Source organism: Choloepus didactylus, chromosome 3, assembly GCF_015220235.1.
Source record: "Choloepus didactylus isolate mChoDid1 chromosome 3, mChoDid1.pri, whole genome shotgun sequence".
Classification (NCBI taxonomy): Eukaryota; Metazoa; Chordata; class Mammalia; order Pilosa; family Megalonychidae; genus Choloepus; species Choloepus didactylus.
This window is the reverse complement of record NC_051309.1, coordinates 217,219,657-217,238,822: the sequence shown is the minus strand read 5'-3', so window position 1 is coordinate 217,238,822 and position 19,166 is coordinate 217,219,657. Positions and strand designations below refer to the sequence as shown.

The window sequence follows — 19,166 nt, the reverse complement described above, 5'->3', positions numbered from 1 at the left end:
CACTCTCTGAAGGAATGCACTTTCATCCTATACCTTAACGAATGCCAGAGGTAATTTTTCCAGAGCAAAAAGCAATGATCAGCACAAGAGTCTGAGCAATCACGCACAGAAGGAAAAAAGGCACTGAGTGAGGACCAGCAGATATGGAAATCATTGCACAAATTATGAAACAATTATGCTTATTATGTTTAAAGAAATAATTAACAAACTTGAAAATATCTTTAAGGACCAGGAAACTATAAAATGCAACATAGCAGATTTGAAAAGGGACCAAATGAAACTGATAGAAACAAAAAAAGAAAAAAAAAAGAAACACCAGTAATTAAAATTTAAAACTTGGCAGCAGATAGTACATAGTGGAAGAAACAATTAGTGAAGTGGAAGACAGATCAGAAGAAATACAGCTGCAGAATGAGACAGAATGATGGAAAATTTGAAAGAGAAGTCAAGAGAATTTGTGATTAGAGTCAGAAGGCCCAACATACCTTTTATTAATGATCCAGAAAGAGAAAAGAGAGTGGGATAGAGGAAAGCTTTGAACAGATTGACTGAGAATTTTCCAGAATGAAGCAAATTTATTGGTCAAGAAGTAAGACATGGGTAGGATAAATAAAAAAAAGAATCTACACTAAATGCATCATAGTGAAACTGAAACAAACAAAAAGACAGAAATCTTAAAAGCATCCAGAGAAAAAAGGCAGATTAACTTCAAAAGAGCAGCAGTTAGAATGACAGCTAATTTCTCATCTAATTGATTAAAGTACACTGATGACTAGATGCATCTTGGTTTTAAACCAAACTGTATGTTTTACCTAATACTGTAATTGCATGCTGACCAAGCTCTTTCTCTGAACTTTTTGAAGTTAATGGGAATAAAGAGGATGTAAATTTCTGAAAGTAATTCTGAAATGTTTTACAGCTTTTAGCTTTATTACCCAATGATGTGGTTAAGCCACTGTGCTAGAAATAATGATGCTTAGCTTATAAGTTTTGTTTTTGTTAAAAATCTTTCCACCAATCAATTAAAATACCTTCTTGGAGCTATGCCACAGAGAAAGAGAAGAATAAGTGGAATTGATTATTTCCTAGTAATAAATGGACCTCTAGATGATATAATTAAATATATCTCTAGGACGCTGATGGAGCACCTGATGTTTGCTCAAATTTTTTTCCTTTTAAGTTAAGTTGTTGAAAATAAAGTTTTTCTTTCATATACTTCTGTTCAGAGCTTTGATTTGTACTTTATACCCTGTGAATAAATCTTTAATTATGATTGCGATAAAACAAGAAAAAATTTTATGTTTCTATGTTTGAGACTCAGTGATTTTGTCCTAAGAAAACAATAAAAAAAGACTCACTGTCCACTTTCACAAAAAATAACCATAGCTTAATCCACTTTAAAAAGTCTGTTGCTAGGAGAGGCTAGGCCTCCCTATAATTTGCCTAAGAGCCTCCTCCCGAATGCCTCTTTGTTGCTCAGATGTGGCCCTCTCTCTCTAGCTAAGCCAACTTGAAAGCTGAAATCACTGCCCTGCCCCCCTACATGGGATCAGACACCTAGGGGAGTGAATCTCCCTGGCAACGTGGAATATGACTCCCGGGGAGGAATGTAGACCCAGCATCGTGGGATGGAAAACATCTTCTTGACCAAAAGGGGGATGTGAAAAGAAATGAAATAAGCTTCAGCGGCAGAGAGGTTCCAAAAGGAGCCGAAAGGTCACTCTGGTGGGCACTCTTATGCACAATTTAGACAACCCTTTTTAGGTTCTAAAGAATTGGGGTAGCTGGTGGTAGATACCTGAAACTATCAAACTACAACCCAGAACCCATGAATCTCGAAGACAGTTGTATAAAAATGTAGCTTATGAGGGGTGACAATGTGATTGCAAAAGCCACATGGACCACACTTCCCTTTGTCCAGTGTCTGGATGGATGAGTAGAAAAATGGGGGCGAGGGGGGCACCCAGAGTTCTTTTTCACTTTAATTTTTTATTCCTATTATTTTTGTGTGTGTGGTAATGAAAATGTCAAAAATTAATTTTGGTGATGAACACACAACTATATAATGGTACTGTGAACAATTAAATATACACTTTGTATGACTGCATGGTATGTGAATATATCTCAATAAATATGAATAAAAAAAAAAGTCTGTTGCTTTTCTAACAAAATTCCTGCTCTATAAAGAGGAGAATAGATAAATTTGGAACACTTGATAATGGCAAGCTTAAGGGGTATCCTTTAAAGGACTAGCTTAATGAAAATCCAGAGCTACTAAAGAGAACAAATATATTATCACACATTAATCTGATATTGGATTCTTTTCATTAAGATGAATGTGGTGATTTGGAGCTATAAGTATACCAGGAAAACATGTTCTTAAACTTAATCCATTCCTGTGGGGGTGAATCCACTGTAAGTAGAATCTTTTGATGAGATTACTCCAGTTAAAGTGTGGTCCACCTCAGTCAGGATGGGTCTTAATCTTATTCCTGGAGTCCTTTATTAGCAGAATGAAACTCAGGGTGAGAAAGCAACAGGAAACAAAAAGCTGAAATCAACAGAACCTGGAAGGGAAGGGAGAGACCAGAAGTGGCCGCCATGTGACAAGCTAAGGACCAAGGATCACCAGCATCCAGCCCCAGAACACTCGCCTTTGTGAAGAAAGCATCGTCTTGATGCCTTGATTTGGACTTTTTTCCCCAGCCTCAAAACCGTGAGTCATTAAATTTCCATTGTTTAAACCAGCCCATTGCTTGAGTATTTGCTCGAACAACATAGGAAACTAAAACAAGGATCAGCATGGTTGAAAAATTACTTGGGAATTTTAGAGAAGGAGACAATCTATGGAAAATAAACAGAACTTGTATCATAAAGTATCTTATATAGAAAGTATAAAAGATGGAGAAGAACCTAAAGTGAATCTAAAGAGCACAAACCAATGAGAAAAAAAAGTATACCATTTTTTAAAGCAACTTTGTTAAGAGTATTTCCAAGGCTCTGTCTAACCTGCATTGTTTGCTGCTTCACTTACTTCTGTCTGCAGTAGAGGTTAAATCCTATAACTCTAACTGTATCATATGCTTTTAAGGAATCACTAAGCTAAGGGTAGCTGGGCAGGGTCCATGTTTCCATCAAGAATTTCATATGAAAGTCTTCCATTCTAGTTATTTATAAATATATTTATTATCATGTGCTATATTTTCACATAAATAATTCACAGACCAAAATAAGTCTTCTAGATGTTTGCTAAAATAAACTAACTACAACTCTATTTCATCCATCAAAAATTGTTCTATAGAAGATAAACCATTTCCTACATAAAACCAGTTATTGGCCGAGACTTCCTATGACAACTATTTTTCAAATGCCTTAAGATTTCTGAAAAGGAATTCACTACAATGACCTCTGAGTGAAAACAGATCAGCACAGCAGCACACAAAATTTGGTAGGACAGCCTTATAATGTTTGAGTCATAGCTTTCTTTTATATCTAAATTTTTATACCTTATCTGATATAAGATAATAATAATATAATAATATTCTTAATTATTAGCCAAGGAAACAAAGCCCAGACACTTGAAATGATGGCTCAAATCATGCAAACTTAGTGCTCATATCTCTTGATGGCTGCTTGGAAGAGGAGAGCTCTTTCCATACCAGTACATTGTGTTCCTTATACCAAGGCACTTGCTACCTCTTGATCATAAAAGATGGCTGCATATCACCCACTATTATGGGCTAAGGTACACACACATTCACACATGCATGCTCACACATTCATGTATTGAAGCCTGGCTTTCACCCTCCAGCCCTCTCAGCTCTGGCCCAGGGCTGCTTCCTGCTTGGGACACAGAAGAGCCTTTTAATCTGTGACTGCCTGGGAATCAGGAGTTGTCTGTCCCTCCAGTCCTTTGGAAGAGCTCCAAATGAACTCTCCAGTCCCTTTCTAGCCATTAGTTAAGCCGCTCATTAATGGAGCCAGTTGAATATGAATCAGCAAACTTTATGAGCTTCCACCACCCCTCAAAAGAGCTGCGTTTTTCTCAAAGCAAGGCTCCTCCCTGCTACAACCTATGGTATCATTGTTCTGTGAAGTTCCAGTTTTATGACTATTACCAGGAAGCTTTAGGATATCCTATGAGGCCCAGTCAAAACCAAAATGGGTTGAATCTTGGGACCTTTCTTTCTTTTAGGATGCTGGCCAAATCCTGCACACAAAGGTCTGGGCTGATAATAATCCTATAAGGGAAAAATAATAACTGCATCTCTTATTCCTCCTAGTGTCCCCCTCCCCAAAGAAACATAAATAAATAAATATAAATAAATCACCTAATGCAAATTCAACTACTTCCCTGGAAATTTAATAATAGACTAGGAGGCCCTTGACCTCTGGGTCTCTGGGTCAAAGACAATTCAGGCTGTTAGTGACAAAATGCCACTGCGATCAGTGACCGGTCAGTGGCTCAGAGATGCAGCTGTCAAGGCACAAGTGTTAACAACTCTTTTTAGTGTGTGTGCACATCATTTCTATGGTGAGTATCCAGAGAGCCCACAGAGATCTCTTTCGAAGTCTCAAAGCATCTTGCATTAAGGTTTTGGTGCCAATGAAATTTCTGAACACTAAGACTGCCCATCCCTGAACTATATCTGAAATATCACACACACACACACACACACACTCATTACCTTCCTCTTCCAGGTTATAACATTAGGACTAACTGACCTTATTGGTCATCTATTGTCAGTCAACATTTATTGAACCTACTGGGGACAAGAGCACTGTAAAAAGGAACTGAGATATACTGGTATGGGTGATTTAAATTTACTGCAACCCTCAAAATAATTAAAATCATATCATTGATATAACCCAAGCTGCTCTATTAGATGGCATAAAAATATATCCCTCTTACGTACTAGAATAACAACACCCAAAGCACTATGAGAGTGAGGTTGAATTCAGTGCCAATCTCAGATTCGAAAGTGTAGCATCAAAATAACTAGAAGCTCTTCCCTGAAATCTGGAAGCTGAGGTCCACCAGTTAGACCTTGTAGTTGTTCTCATCTAAAAACATGTGATTCAAACAGATGACCTCTATGATAACCTTTTCAGCTCTAAAATTCTATGACTTTTCCCAGAACTAATGCGGGCATATTTAAGATTTTACTCTTTTAGAAAGTACTAGTGTAAGTACAGTACTAGTACTGTTTAAGATTATTTTCATGCCACAAACAGTTCTTATTCATTTATATAACAAACTCTTAATGTATCAAGAATTATGTATCAGGCAATTGTCTAAGTAATTTATGACTATTAACTCCAGCTGCATACATTTAATTAATTTCTTAACTGCTTCTATGATTTTAAGAGAAAATGTAATGAAAATACTTTAGAGCTAGAAAGAATTGTGGATTGAATAAACCTCTAATTCCTATTCACTAGTCTGAATAACGGAACACTGTTTGCTACTTATGGAGATCTTTAAGGTATATTGTACAATTTAAATCAGAAACTAAATGGTCAATTTGGGAACAAATCCATGCATCACTGGTGCTGATGATTTGCCCTCACACTTTCTTATTAACTGATAGTATCACAGTAACTAAACTCTTTTCTATAAACTCCCACAGCTCCCTATTTTAAGGAAAGTTAGCAATAGTCACTCATTTATTCTGTCCTTGAATAAAATGATTAAGAGTAGTGACTATGTGCCCAGCACTGTGCTGGTGTGTGGTGATAAAATATTCAGGATAAACATGACCTTGTGCAGTTTACAGTTCAGAGCTGTGAAATGCTAAAATGCATATGTCTAACCTCTCAATTAAAAATTTTTCTAGGTAGGAACAACAGTTCATTTTCTAAAACTTAAACATTTTAGTGACAAAATAAAATGTTCAAAGTAGAATAGAGATTGCTTTGATCTTTGTTCAGTAAACAAAAAACGAATCAAAGATTCAAAGTATAATCTTCTGTGGTAAAGAAAATAAGGTGAGAGAATGACAGAAAGTTACCTACTTATTTACACACACTTGCTGATGTCTTTATAGTTTAACTACTCAGCATTTATATCAGCTCTTGAAATATTAATGGACAAGTACTCACAAAAGTAAACCAATGAGAGTAAACCTATCCAGCCATTTAGACACGTCTACTCAATTTTAAGTACCATTTATTAGTACTTTTTCAAACTAATTGAAAAGAAAACCTATACCCATAAGCACATAATCACATATTCAGGTAACATACAAATTTAATGTATAGAACCTCAGGTAAGCATATTAACATACGATCATTTCTCATTTCATATTTCCTGGAGTGATCAGAAATAGGATTTTTCCATGAAATGGTTAGTCATTACTTAAAGAAACTTTTAGTTACAAATGTACCATAATACATGACAATTCCAAGGATGCCCATTATTCACTTACTTCATCACAGAAGTTTTCAACAAGAAACTGCTGTATTTATAACCAAAAACTAGACTCTCAAATGTTCTGAATAGGGAATATTTTTTACTATTTTATAGTGAGTTGACATATTAATACTAGCAAAATACTGTGACTTTTCCAAAGGGTTATTTCTCTCTATGTATTAAAATGTGAGAATTACAAGACCATTTAGGTGTGAATAAATAGTTCTCATGGTGCATTTGTAACTTATCTTGCTCAAGAACATTATCCAGGAGCTGTTCCACTCAACTGTTGATGAGTTTCACAGAAATGAATCCCAAAGGCGCCTCTGTGTTAGGGTCAGCAATCACTTTATGAAATTGCATATCTTAAATGACAAAAGGAGCATTTGGCATTCCACTGCTGCCTCTCACAGAACCCTATGATGTCAGAAGGCGTAGACACCTTGACGTTTTCCTGAACAGGTACTTCCAGATGCCCCTGAAGGACAACTGCTACTGCCCACCTGGCTCACGGGGAGTTTTGCTCCCATCGTAGCGCACTGAGGGCCTAGCACCAAGATGGCTACAGCCTGCCTTTTTTCCGCCATTCCAATAGTTCAAGATAAAATAAGCCTACCTTAAGTGGAGAGTGGAAGGAGAGTGTGACCATATTCACCAAATTCAAGTGGGGATTTTGCTGCATTTTGAAGTTCTGTGAAGATCTAATACCTTGTATTTTTCTCAAATCATAACGTACTGTAAGTGGTGAACTTTTTTCCCATACATGGTCCAACTCAGAGGTCCTCTTTGAAAAGGGGTCTTGTATAAATACAATCTGAGCGTACAATGAATCTGGAGAGGACTCGGGGACTAAACTCTTCCTTAGCTTTTGTTAATTCCTAAGAAAGTAATGTTCCTTGTCTTACCTGCCTTTCTGAAGTGGATCACAGTACTCTGTGATGGGATGTAAACAGTGTATAAAACATTTAAAACTCCACTGTTGCTTTCCAAATATCAAAATAAAATAATTATTTCTATCAACAGTTCTCCTTCCTGTCAGGTTAAGGACAACTAAGAACACACAATATAATCAACATGTCAAAAAAAAAAAAAAAAAAAAGAGAGAGAGATAGAAAAAAGGCAAAACAAAAATCCCCCCAAGACATAAGTCTCCCATTTTTATTCAATTTAATATACGGAAAAGCAAGTCTTTAAGTTTCCATTCAACTTAGTATCCAAATAATTGGTTTTCTCTCGACAAACCCACCAGCTCATTTCCATAATTCTTCTAAGTATAACTCTTTCCCAAAATGGATAATGCACAGGCAGTCACCCCAGGGAAGATTCCAAGTATACTGCAAGGTCACCTCACCCATACAAATTATCCTCACAACCTATTTTCTGCATTTGACATAAACCTTCTGGGGACAAAATTCCAGCCTTCAATATTTTCCCCAGAAATAGATGATACTGTTTAATATTACTACTGTGACAACTGATTATAAAAATCTGCTCTCATGGGCTTCAAGACAGAACTAATTTTTAAGATTTATTTAAAAACAATTTAAAGTAGAGAATGTTAAGGGAATACTACAATTTTAAATAATGAAAGACTGTGCTTAACGCCAACATTGTACTTCTTTTTCATTCTGTTGACAAAGAGTGAAAATAGTAAATAAATAAATGAAAGTGGGTTTGATACATATACACAGAAATAACATCCACTTAATATACAAATGAAAAACTGTTTCAGGCAATTAGATAACTAAAACTCACAACACAATAGGCCCTCATAAAAGAATTCATAAACTACAGGTATCTATCCTTATAGCTCAGGAAACAAAATAGTCAATAGGTATATATAGAAAAATGATTCTTTTTCATTTATTTTATAAACATCTATATGTGAAGTAATCTAGTAGGCACCATGTGCAATAGGCAGCTACCCTATAAACTGAAGATAAACTCATCTTTAGAGGATGAATAGCACTAGTAGTGATGTTTTAACTGATTGGTACAAAAATACCATTGCATTGTATCGAATATAAGAATTCTTATTTAGCCTGCTGGGTAGGAAAGAATAGAGGCAATTATATTTTCTATCCTATTGCAGTGGCCACATTCAGATAAAGGACTTCTATTTTCAAGATGGAAAGGCCAGCTACTTTCAGAAGAAAGCAACGAACTGCTCAGTCTAGCAGATATGGGAGATAAGGAGTGGGAAAGTTACATTTAAAGAGGTAATTGGGAAAGATAAATATATATAAACCATATATATGTTTATATATATTATATGTATATATATTACTTGAAATATGAGTACACATAAGGTATTTTTGTACCAATCAGTTAAAACATCACTACTAGTGCGATTCATCCTCTAAAGATGAGTTTATCTACAGGCCAAAGTTCAAGTTAAACCTCAGGTTCAGGATATTTGGCCGATCTTCTTATGAATCTGTTATGTATTTGGTATCCAACTCTCACCAACAGTCTAAAGATATAGAATCTATACCAAATCATATCTTGATATGTACTATGAACATTATAATTATTTACAAAGAACTTCTGTGTACAAGACACTGTGAAAAGATGTATAGTATTTATAAAGTTATCTTTTAGTGGCTTAAAATTCAGACAACATTAATGCAGACATACATAGGAAGGATACGCCATTAGATGAGCAGACACCAAAAAGAATGCTTCGATATGTTAATATTTAAACCAAATAAAACCAACAGTTCTATCCTTATTCTGTATGAGGCTCAATACTAAACACTCTAATCTTCAGAACTACCACATGAATGATATAATATTTATAAATGTGTAACTGAGGCTTGAAGAGTTTCTGTCACCCATCCAGAGTTATTCTAGGGGGAAGTGGCCAAGCCAGGGTTCACCCCATGCAACTTGGGGACAGAACTAGAGCACTCCCTCTCAACCACTGCTCTGATCTACCTTCTAACTGAGTCCATGGCTTAAAACCAGTACCTCCCTGCCCTGCAATCAGTGCGGAAGTCACCAAGCCAGGCCACTGTTCAAGTATCACACAGATGTCCACTTGGGACTGCGGAAAGTCAAATTTCCATGAGACTATGTTCTGAATTGCATTGTATCGAATATAAGAATTCTTATTTAGCCTGCTGGGTAGGAAAGAATAGAGGCGATTATATTTTCCATCCTATTGCAGTGGCCACATTCAGATAAGGGACTTGCATGTTCAAGATGGAAAGGCCAGCTACTTTCAGAAGAAAGCAATGAACTGCTCAGTCTAGCATGCTGCAAAAGTCAGGATGTTGCTGATAGGAAGAAGTTCAGCTCAGTGGCGTCATCCCAGGAGGGCCTGAGCCCAGGCATGTTCCTTTTAGGGTATCATTTCATCCATCCCCTGTGGAATAGATAGATACTGATTCAAAACACCATTCACACTTTGTAACCCCTCCACTTCAGTGGTTTGGAGAGAAGTTAAAATATGCTGATTAGCATAAATACCATTCAAACTTAAAAGAGCATCGTCAGAATAATGTTTCAAAATGTTCTGTTTGGATTTCAGAGCAATTTCGAACTACACAGATGCATGTTTTAGCTTAAGACCAACACTAATGGAGGTACAAATGAATAAAGTATTGGCCATCATCCAAAAAGGTCTTCATACTATGTACTCATATATGACATGAATAGAGAAAACAAATTAAAGAGAAGAGCCATTCATTTAAATAGACATAATCCTTAATAGAGTATAAACCCATAACTGGAAAGTAAATTTTCCAAGATGGGGGTGAGAGAGAAGGGAAAGCTCATGCAAGAAAAATTTTCATATACTCAATCATGTTGAGCATAATACAAATATTCTCATTGTAGGCATTAAACTATAGTACACTGTATCCGAAAGGACTTCCCTTATCCCACAGTCTAATTTACATCAACTATTAGAGCAAGTTTCCATTCTTCTTGTGCTCTCCTAAAGGTCCCGTAATATAACAAAAAGTTCAAGGAATAAAATCAGGAGAGGGAAGAAGAGACACATTCAGTGACAACCAGAAACTTTTCTAAGTCCTATCAAACTTAGATAGAAAGAACATTCAATTCACAAAATACATATTTTTAAACATTAAATAGCAACATACATATTTATCTCCCGAAAAGAAAGATTTCTTGTCATAAGCATTAGCTTCCTTTTAAATACCTGTTGACTATCTGTTTTTTCTTCCTGAATTTTTGAATGTTTCCACAGTATGCATTTCTTATCAGATCACACGTGAGTCTGATTTTCTGTTATTATACACAAATGAAAATGCCTAATAAATGATATACCGAACAACTAAGGAAAAAGCTCTCTAAGTTATAAACTTTAGGACAACAATAGAGAAATGTTTCTCAGCATAATCAGTATTCAAACTCTGCCTTAAACAAAATATATTTTTTGACGAACTCATAAAACATACAGGATATATTTCAACTTTCAATTGTGCCCTTATATTACATACTGTTATTTAGTATTCAAAACATTATTACACCATATGTACAAATTGAAAATCGTTCTGAAAAATAAATTTAGACTTTTCCTTAAAAGATTGGTTTTATACTCACTACGGAATAGCTAAAAGAGACTGCCATATCTTTTAAAAATGCAAATTTAAGTCTCTAAAAGTGTGTGATTATATGTTGCAAATCACAAGCACACACATCTACTTAAACTGTAAATTGTTTATGAATGTTTCTTATGTCATCTTGATTATGATGGATAAGTCAAATGTTTTAGTCCAGCTCTATAAGATCTAGGGATTTATTGGTCTTATATAAAATTTTAACCTTATTTAAAATGTAATATAGCCTACCTCATAACAGGGTGGATTTTTACTTGTCAATCAAACTAGCACTTATTGAAACTACCAGAAAAACTGGCTTGTAGTTTTACTGTGATACCAAGTAAAGATTTTTTTTTTTCACATTAGAACACAAAATAGAGCCAAGATTATTCAAAAGTCAATAATATTTCCTACTGACATCTCTGTAATTTCTCTGTGGAAATACGGTGGCTAAAATAAAGTATGATAACAGTTTGCTAACAGGCCAAATAAAAATAAGTTATATTATGTGGTAAAAATGTATTAACTTTTCTTTCTGTGGGAAAATGCTAGTTGCCCTGGCACAGTAACTTTATGGCTGGATTCCTTTTATATGGCTATCATATGAGCCTATCTATTTATTAGAGAAAATGTCACTGTTTCAATTATTCCCTGTGTATACCTTTTAGATATGATCTTAAACCATTTAATTACCAAACCTAATAAGAATCTTTTCAAAGTTGTCATTACTATAATATTTTAAATAATATGTACAGCACAGTCAAATTACTAAAGAAAATCCAAGTATTAAATTAAACTATATGAAATTGACCATATTCATCCATGGATAACCCATAAAACTGACAATTTCATGTGGTTCAACCTAATAAAAATACTTACTACCTGACTTGAGCATCACTGAAACTAAAACTCAACAGTTGCTCAGAAGGCCTATCGCAGCTGTGAAATGAAAGGTTTGGGATGTCAAATCCAAACAGTCAAAGGCTAGTGTCATCAGTCATACTCTTCCTGAAGCAAGAAACCATGTGAACAAGATTGCACTTCAAAAAGGGGGGAGAGGGGAGATAATGGAGTCACTCAGGACAAAGATGACAATTGCAGAGGGCAATAAATCATGAGCAGGTAAACCATAAATAACAAGGGCTTGTGACAGTATTACAAGATTAGCCCATGAACCAAAAGTATTTAGTCATTCAAACCTATCTTCAAAAATGTGTAACTCAATCACATAAAGTCCTTAAAATATTGTAGCCAGGGGATGAGGAAATAATGTGGCATGAAGAAATAAAAGCAACCTTGTTATTAACGATCGTTTGTTCAATTTTGCTGTTTTCACATATAATTTTCCAATGTCAGAGTGAAACTCTTAAATATGACTAATCCCTTTGTAGGTAAACCAATCGTGACAACAACTGCAGTTATTGAGAGCGATTGCTGTAGAGAGTGATTGGAAGGGGCTTAAAAGGTCCTTGGTTCTCTGGGGAAAAGGTGCTGATTAAAGTTACTCTGACAGATGACCCCTAGCAAGCTGACAAGTGTATCAGATCGTTTTCAGAATGAGGTTTCAGAATACTCTGATCTAGAGTTCTTAACGAATTCTGCTTATTGGGTCTAGTTGGAAGACAAACTTCAGTAGAGGAGACTGCCTTGTATGGTATCAGGACCTTATTCTTCCCAATAGTTTGTGCAGAATTTTGCAGTAACTTAAAAAAAAAAAGAAAGAAAGAAAAAAAAAACACAAATCAATCTTTGGGGAATAGCAGTGTGATGCTCTTGGAGCACCCTCTGGAGGCCAGAAAAAGGTGACACTGGCTAGAGTTCTGTTATCTTTGGCCTATTTAGAGACATCCAAAGATCTCACTGGAATTGGACTGAACAATGCAGTTTATCAATCATAATCAAGATGACATAAAAAGCATACAACAATTAATTTAGAGTTTTAAAATGCAAAAGAAATCCAAGGTATAACAAAACAGTCTCAAATAATTTTGTTTCTTAATAATAACAAATAACAACACTGATTAGCATCTTTTCTGCTCATATTCTGAATTCTTTTGGGAAATCATTGCAGAGGCATCTTTTAATATTTAGAAGAGAACGATGTGAAAATGTGATATTTTCATTTACAAAATGTAAATAAGCAAGCTATACAGTGTATTGAATTGTCAAACTTTTTAAAGTAGCCAGCTTTATGTTTACTAAAACAGAATAAATGCAGCTGTTTCCTTTTTTTCACCTAACACCTCACTTTTTCAAAAGCAACAAATACTGACATCTTTTGGCATATTGGTAGCACTCTTCTTTATCTATTAAAATATATGCATGGACAAAAACGTGTGCAGACAAGCACAGGACTAGGTTGAATCCAAAATGTCACTTATTCCTTTGGAGAAGTTTCATTTTAAGTATCTTAACAGCATATTTGATATATACTTTTTCCTCTGATTAGAAGCTAATATTATCTAATTTTTTTTTCTCTGTTTGTCAAGAGGAGTACCTCAAGGTTAACTAAATATTAGAAGTCCATTTTATTTGCTTTTGAGCAAACTGAATGACACACCAGAAACATGAACACGTGGTTTGTTTTTTCTATTGTAATAGAACGCAATAATCTATCAGTACTGTTAAAGTCAGACTTAACTTGCTGTCTTTGGACTGTTAAGAAAAGAAAAACAACATTAATTTGACCAGTTTGATAAGAATCTATAAGGCTTTCTGAACTTTAGACACTACATGTGGCCATTCTAGTGAGGTTAGAGAGGAAAGAAAATAGCGAGAAATGTGGATTTATTAAATTCATTATTTTAATTATATTTAGAAACAACTGCACCCAATTCTACAAACCTCACTGGCAATATACTGTTACCGGATAAGACGATAAAGGGTGTGTTAATACACAATTTCTTTTTTAACTGCTGGAATGTATACTAGTCCCAGAAGAAAAGATTATACATTCTACATAACAAAGTGAGGTTTAAGCATCAACTCTTTAAGTGTTGCCAGAGAAGGTGTCATGTTTCAAAATCTTCTCATAGCCTGCAATCCTCAACATTTTTCTGCCAGACATAAAATTATGTTGCACCTCACTTCACTTTCAATATTTAGACTGAAATTTTCATAATTTATATATATGCACTTATGGAACTTGAAGCAAATATACACTTTTTTTTTATTTACAGGTAGTAGATATTAATATTTATACCCACCCTAATCTAAGGCCAGCTTTGGATCATTTTTTTACCATAAAAGGTAAATTTTGACAATTGTATTAAGTATCGTCATAAAGATACAGGCAATTTTTTCTTAAGCAGTTTCATAAAGAGAGCTGGCGTTTCTTGGGCATTTACTGCATGCTGGAAAATGTTCAGAGTGCTTTCTGTGGAATATTCCACAACCACCTCATAATAATAATAAAGATATCCCCATTTTACACATAAGGAAACTTAAGGACAGAAAAATTAGGTAACTTTCCCCCAAGACTATACAGTTAAAGAAAGGTAGAACCAGGATTTAAACTCAAGCAATCTGGCTTTAAAGCTAATAATTAGGCTATCCTGATTTTGCTGCCTAGTAGTGAGGCATTTATGTGCTTTCTAAAGGACAGGACACAAAATATACACAAGTACTTCCTGGAAGATGGTAATTGAAGAGATGGTAGCTATTCTTATTAACGAATATGAAAGTGCCCAGAGCGATAGTGTCTGGCATGTAGTAAGGTATTCACACACTGGTTCAATATTTATTTATCATATATATGAGATATACATATCATCTGAGGTATCTGATATATACATCCACATCCTTGATATTATATATATAATTCCCTCTGCCAGTTTTCCACTGGTATAATTTTGCAGACATAAAAACAGTATGCCGAGTTTCTACCACTCCACTTGCTATTTTAATTCTTCCAAATAGGTCATACTTCATTGTGTAAATAATTTTTAATTCTTCTAACAATTACATAAGGTGAGTGGCTACAAGTAACCAGGTTGAAACAGATCACTGGAAATTCCTCCTATTCTGTAAACACACACTGCCCTGTTAGTGACAGGGCACTTTATATCCAAGAATGTTTACAAACACTTGAGCCCGTGGAGCCGCCTGGTTAAGTGAACAGGTGGCGATGTCATCTGGGAAGCACACTGCCTGCCTCTACCTATTCCGGCTACTCGGTTTCTGAATTTTTCCACCACCCGTACTTACTCAGATGCCCTTCTAGAATTGGGCTAGGCTTAATAACGAATTTGTTCCAGGACATTTAAGAGCAAAAAGAAAAAAAAAAAAAAAAAAGAAGAAGAAGAAATGAATCCTTTGCAGAGTTTTAATGAAAGAAAAACATATCAGCAAATACTCTCACAGAGAGTCATAAAGGGAGCTTACAGCCAAGTACCAATTGCCCCCCCTGAAAAGGGGCTCTGGTTTTGTAATTCAGTCTTCAAAAGAAAAAAGTTCGTTGGAAGAACTGAGTCGAGATGAAGATTCTGGATATGGGAGGTCCAGCATGTGCAGAACCAGGAGGTTACAGGGCCCTTGGTGCATGGATCCGGGCTACAAAGCCCAGCAATATGCTGAGGCTGGTTATTTTGAGCAAAGAAGAGGAATCAATGACCCTGAGGGCTTGGGACCTATTAGAGCCATCACGATGGAATAGATAATTCTGTTGAACATCTGCAGCCCCAACAGTGAGCAATTCAATATTCGGCTAATTGTATAAAAATGCGATGCTAGGAAACATAGCCACATATGTATCCCATATCAGTCACACATGCCATATGAAAGTTAAAGAAGTCTTTTTCCCCTGAAATTTTCCCTCCAACAGATGTGTTTATACTGATGCATGTAATATAGCACACAGCGGGGCTGAGTGTCTGAATGTTCTCAGCACTCCCGACTATCATGAAGCAATGTTAACAACATGCAGGGAGAGTGGCTCTTGCATGTGTATCATCAAGGACATATAGCTTCAGTAGCTGTTTTTAAAAAGCGGTAAAAACTTGGGACTGAAGGGCACTGATGCAGAAGCAATTCGAGAAATGCTTGTCCTTCTAAGTCATAATTTGGGCTGGCATGACAAGTGGTAATACTATACAGTTACGGCATCTAGAGATTGTTCCTTTGAGGATGACTTTGAGTGCAAAAAGGTTGAGAAAGAAGTATGGGTTTCTCCCACAAACCTTTACGGCTACGATTTATTCATTTCTGAAGCTTTCAACATAAGGTAAAGTACACTAGCACTTACCAGTAGAAGGCAAATGATAAGGAAAGAGAAGAAGCACTGATTTCAAAGCAATATTATTTAATATCATGTGGTTTTTTATATAAAGCTGGTTTCAAGTTGACCATTCTTTGCAAATCAAATCAAGAATAAATATTCTTATGTGGTTTAACAAGTGCAAGGTAACTTGGAGTGAGTAAAAAGTCCCTCCTCTAAGATTATTCTTTTTTGAAAAAGAGACAAATACACTAAAAACAAACAGAGCCAAGTTCACCCTGACTTTTCCTGAAAGATAGCAGAGGGAATTTTCCTCAAAGATGCCACTCCATCTGGTTCAGAGGGGATCACAGCTGTGGGGCTTAAAAGCAGAATGAGAGCCACCATGGAAGCTCTTGAACAAACAGAATATTAGGTAGTCATAAGACAGCTGCCTACTCTGCAGATAAGACCCACAGGGCACAGGGACACTTGCTTATTCATAAATCTATCCCGCACAGAACTACCTGCTTGTCTGAAATATCTGTGTTCAGGCACTGCTGCTACAAACCCTTGAAAACATGCAAACCTGTTACCTGTAAGGGATGCTACTACAAACCATGGCCCTCTCTTTAATCCATCAGACCATCTACAGAAGACTATAGATAATTATGAAGGCAGGGCATTGGTGTACTTCACAGGAAAACACCACCACAGTTAACCTCTTTACTACTTTATAGTTTGGGTTGGGTCTAAGATCTCTTTAATTTAATATGATGACCTTGAAAAGGACAGTAGGGTCACTTAAGGAGGATGCTAATCCAGCTTCCCATTTCATACCTACTTGAATAAAATGCTATACTATATTTCCAGAACATAGGAAAAAAAATAAGGAAAATTGCAGTGCGCCTTCATAAGGGCTAATGAAAGGTAATTAAGGTGAATCTAGTCAGCAGTATCTTATTATAGAAGCAGCACATGGACGGTCAGTGGTAAAACAATTACTCTCTGTTAAGTTTCTGTTTTGTTCAAAACCTGCTCAAGGTCTCTGCCAATAACTCAGGTTCTGAATTACTACCGGTGATGCCAAGAGGACTAGGCAAATCTGGCTTTCTTCCTGCAAGGAACAGGCAAGTGCTTCTTTTTGCTTATCTTCTTCAGCTGCAGTTATTACAAAGTGCTATGGGAGTAAGTCTTCAGAATTATTTTATTAAGTGTGTTGGGATTACACTCTAACTACGTGAAGCATCGGATCAATTAACTGGAAATTGCAGGGGCAGAAAAAAGCCCCCACTTTATTCAATCACTTATGAACAAATATTACTTCGGGATAGATCCTCTGTCCAAGACAATGTCTAAAGTATCAGTCATTCTTAGGGAAATCTAAGGTAAAACTGTCATTTATGTCCGTGTTCTAATTATCAAATACAAGATTTGCCTCCAGAGAGCCTAAATTGTCATTTCACTCTGTATATAATCAATAGGCAACTGAGTTAAAACATTCAGACACATATTTTGTTTTCTCACATCTCTTGGGAACATACATTAAGCATACTTATCAAGGAGATTCTGAGCTATAGACCTGCTAAATCAAAAGTTTCTAGAACTTATTTGAAGCAAACTCGATTCCTGGCACTGGGCTCGATTTTATGTGCTTCGCTGAACTCTAGGAATCCCTCGCGGCTGATCTGAATCCCAATAACCCAAGAGTGTATCCGGGTGAATACGCGCGCACATCGCCACCCCACACCGCTTCTCCTGTGCCCCAAACACGAATGCGCAGCTGTCCACGCGGCCCCTTTTCTCCCCCACCCCCTCTCCCAAGCGCGGCACACCGAGAGACCTGGTCCTCCGTCCCGACGGCCGGTTCCCGCTTTTCTCGCTAGAGGGCAGACCGGGCCCGTGCAAAGTCCTCCCGGTGACGGGAGACGCGCGCGCCGAGCCTCGGCTCCTGCACGCCGCGTCCCGCTGCCAGACTGGGCTCCGCGGCTGGAGGGGCTGGGAAAAGGCAGTGGCCAGAGAGCGCAGTGCGTCTGGGACCCTCGGAGGGCGCACGCTGGGGCCGCCGACCCCTCATTCTGCGTGCAGAACGCGGGCGCCCGGGTGGGGCTCGGCGCTCAGGTGAGGGGCGGCCCGCACCGAAGGGGGAGCGCCGTCTGGGCTTCCGAGGCCGCTCGGCAGCAGGGCCAGACACGCCCGGGGAGGAGGGCGCTGGCAGGCGGGCGAAGGCAGCGCGGCGGCGCGGGAGGAAAAGGAGCGCGGGGCCCCGGGCCGGGCTGCGCACTCACCTGGGCTGGTGCCGTCGGCCGCCGGCGCGGGCTTCGTGTCAGAGTCGCGGTCCTTCTTTCTGCCCTTCCCCTTGCCTCTGCGTTCCTTGCGATCGGACATCTCGCCCGGAGAAGTGCACTCACTCGTCTACGCTGATGGCCCCCGGCGAAGACGACGCGCGAGAAGTTTGGTCCGAGGGCTTGGACCGGGTTTGGGAAAAGTTTGTTCCTCGATGGGGAGGGCGAGCGGCCCGGCTGCGGCGCGTCCCCTCTCGCCTGCCCCGAGCTAAGCAGGCGCGACGCGCGATCCCGGCCACCTGGGACTGGCGGGCGCTGTGTCCTCGGGTCGCCTTCGCTCTCGGGGTGGCTCCTGTCGCCCAGGGAAGTCCTCGGGTTCCCGCCGCGCTGGGTTCCGCTGCTGTGGGCTCCTGCCGTGGTCTCTGTCCGGGCGTCCTCGCAGCCAGAGGAAGGAGAGGCGTTCACCGTCCCGCCCGCGCTCCCATCGGCCGGGCAGCTGCCGCCGTTCCGCTCCTGCGCTCCACGCGAGCCGGGAGTTCCGACAAGTTTTGGGGGAACTCCTGGCCGGCCCTTTTTCAATTGCCCCACAGCCACCCACCTCCTGCCAGCAGGTTGGAGACTGGCGCCTCCTTCTCACCCTCCTCTTGCCTCGCCCCCTCCCTCTTCCCCACCACACCCCCACCCCGAGGCGCCGACACGCCACCGGG

At 38.2% G+C, this 19,166-nt stretch overlaps 1 protein-coding gene across 13 annotated transcripts in view; it reads right to left on the bottom strand.

Moving 5' to 3' along the window:
- The window catches only part of NRG1 (neuregulin 1), a 1,140,254-nt gene that overhangs the window by 210,802 nt on the left and 910,286 nt on the right, over positions 1-19,166 (bottom strand). For 2 of the 13 annotated variants that reach the window (XM_037831333.1, XM_037831330.1), the window contains exon 1: positions 18,463-18,702. The exons of the other annotated variants lie outside the window; for them this stretch is intronic. In XM_037831333.1, coding sequence (XP_037687261.1) covers positions 18,463-18,562 — 100 coding nt within the window. In that variant the 5' untranslated portion in view covers positions 18,563-18,702. Of the gene's footprint in view, positions 1-18,462; positions 18,703-19,166 lie in introns of those variants that run through there. 13 annotated transcript variants of the gene reach the window in all.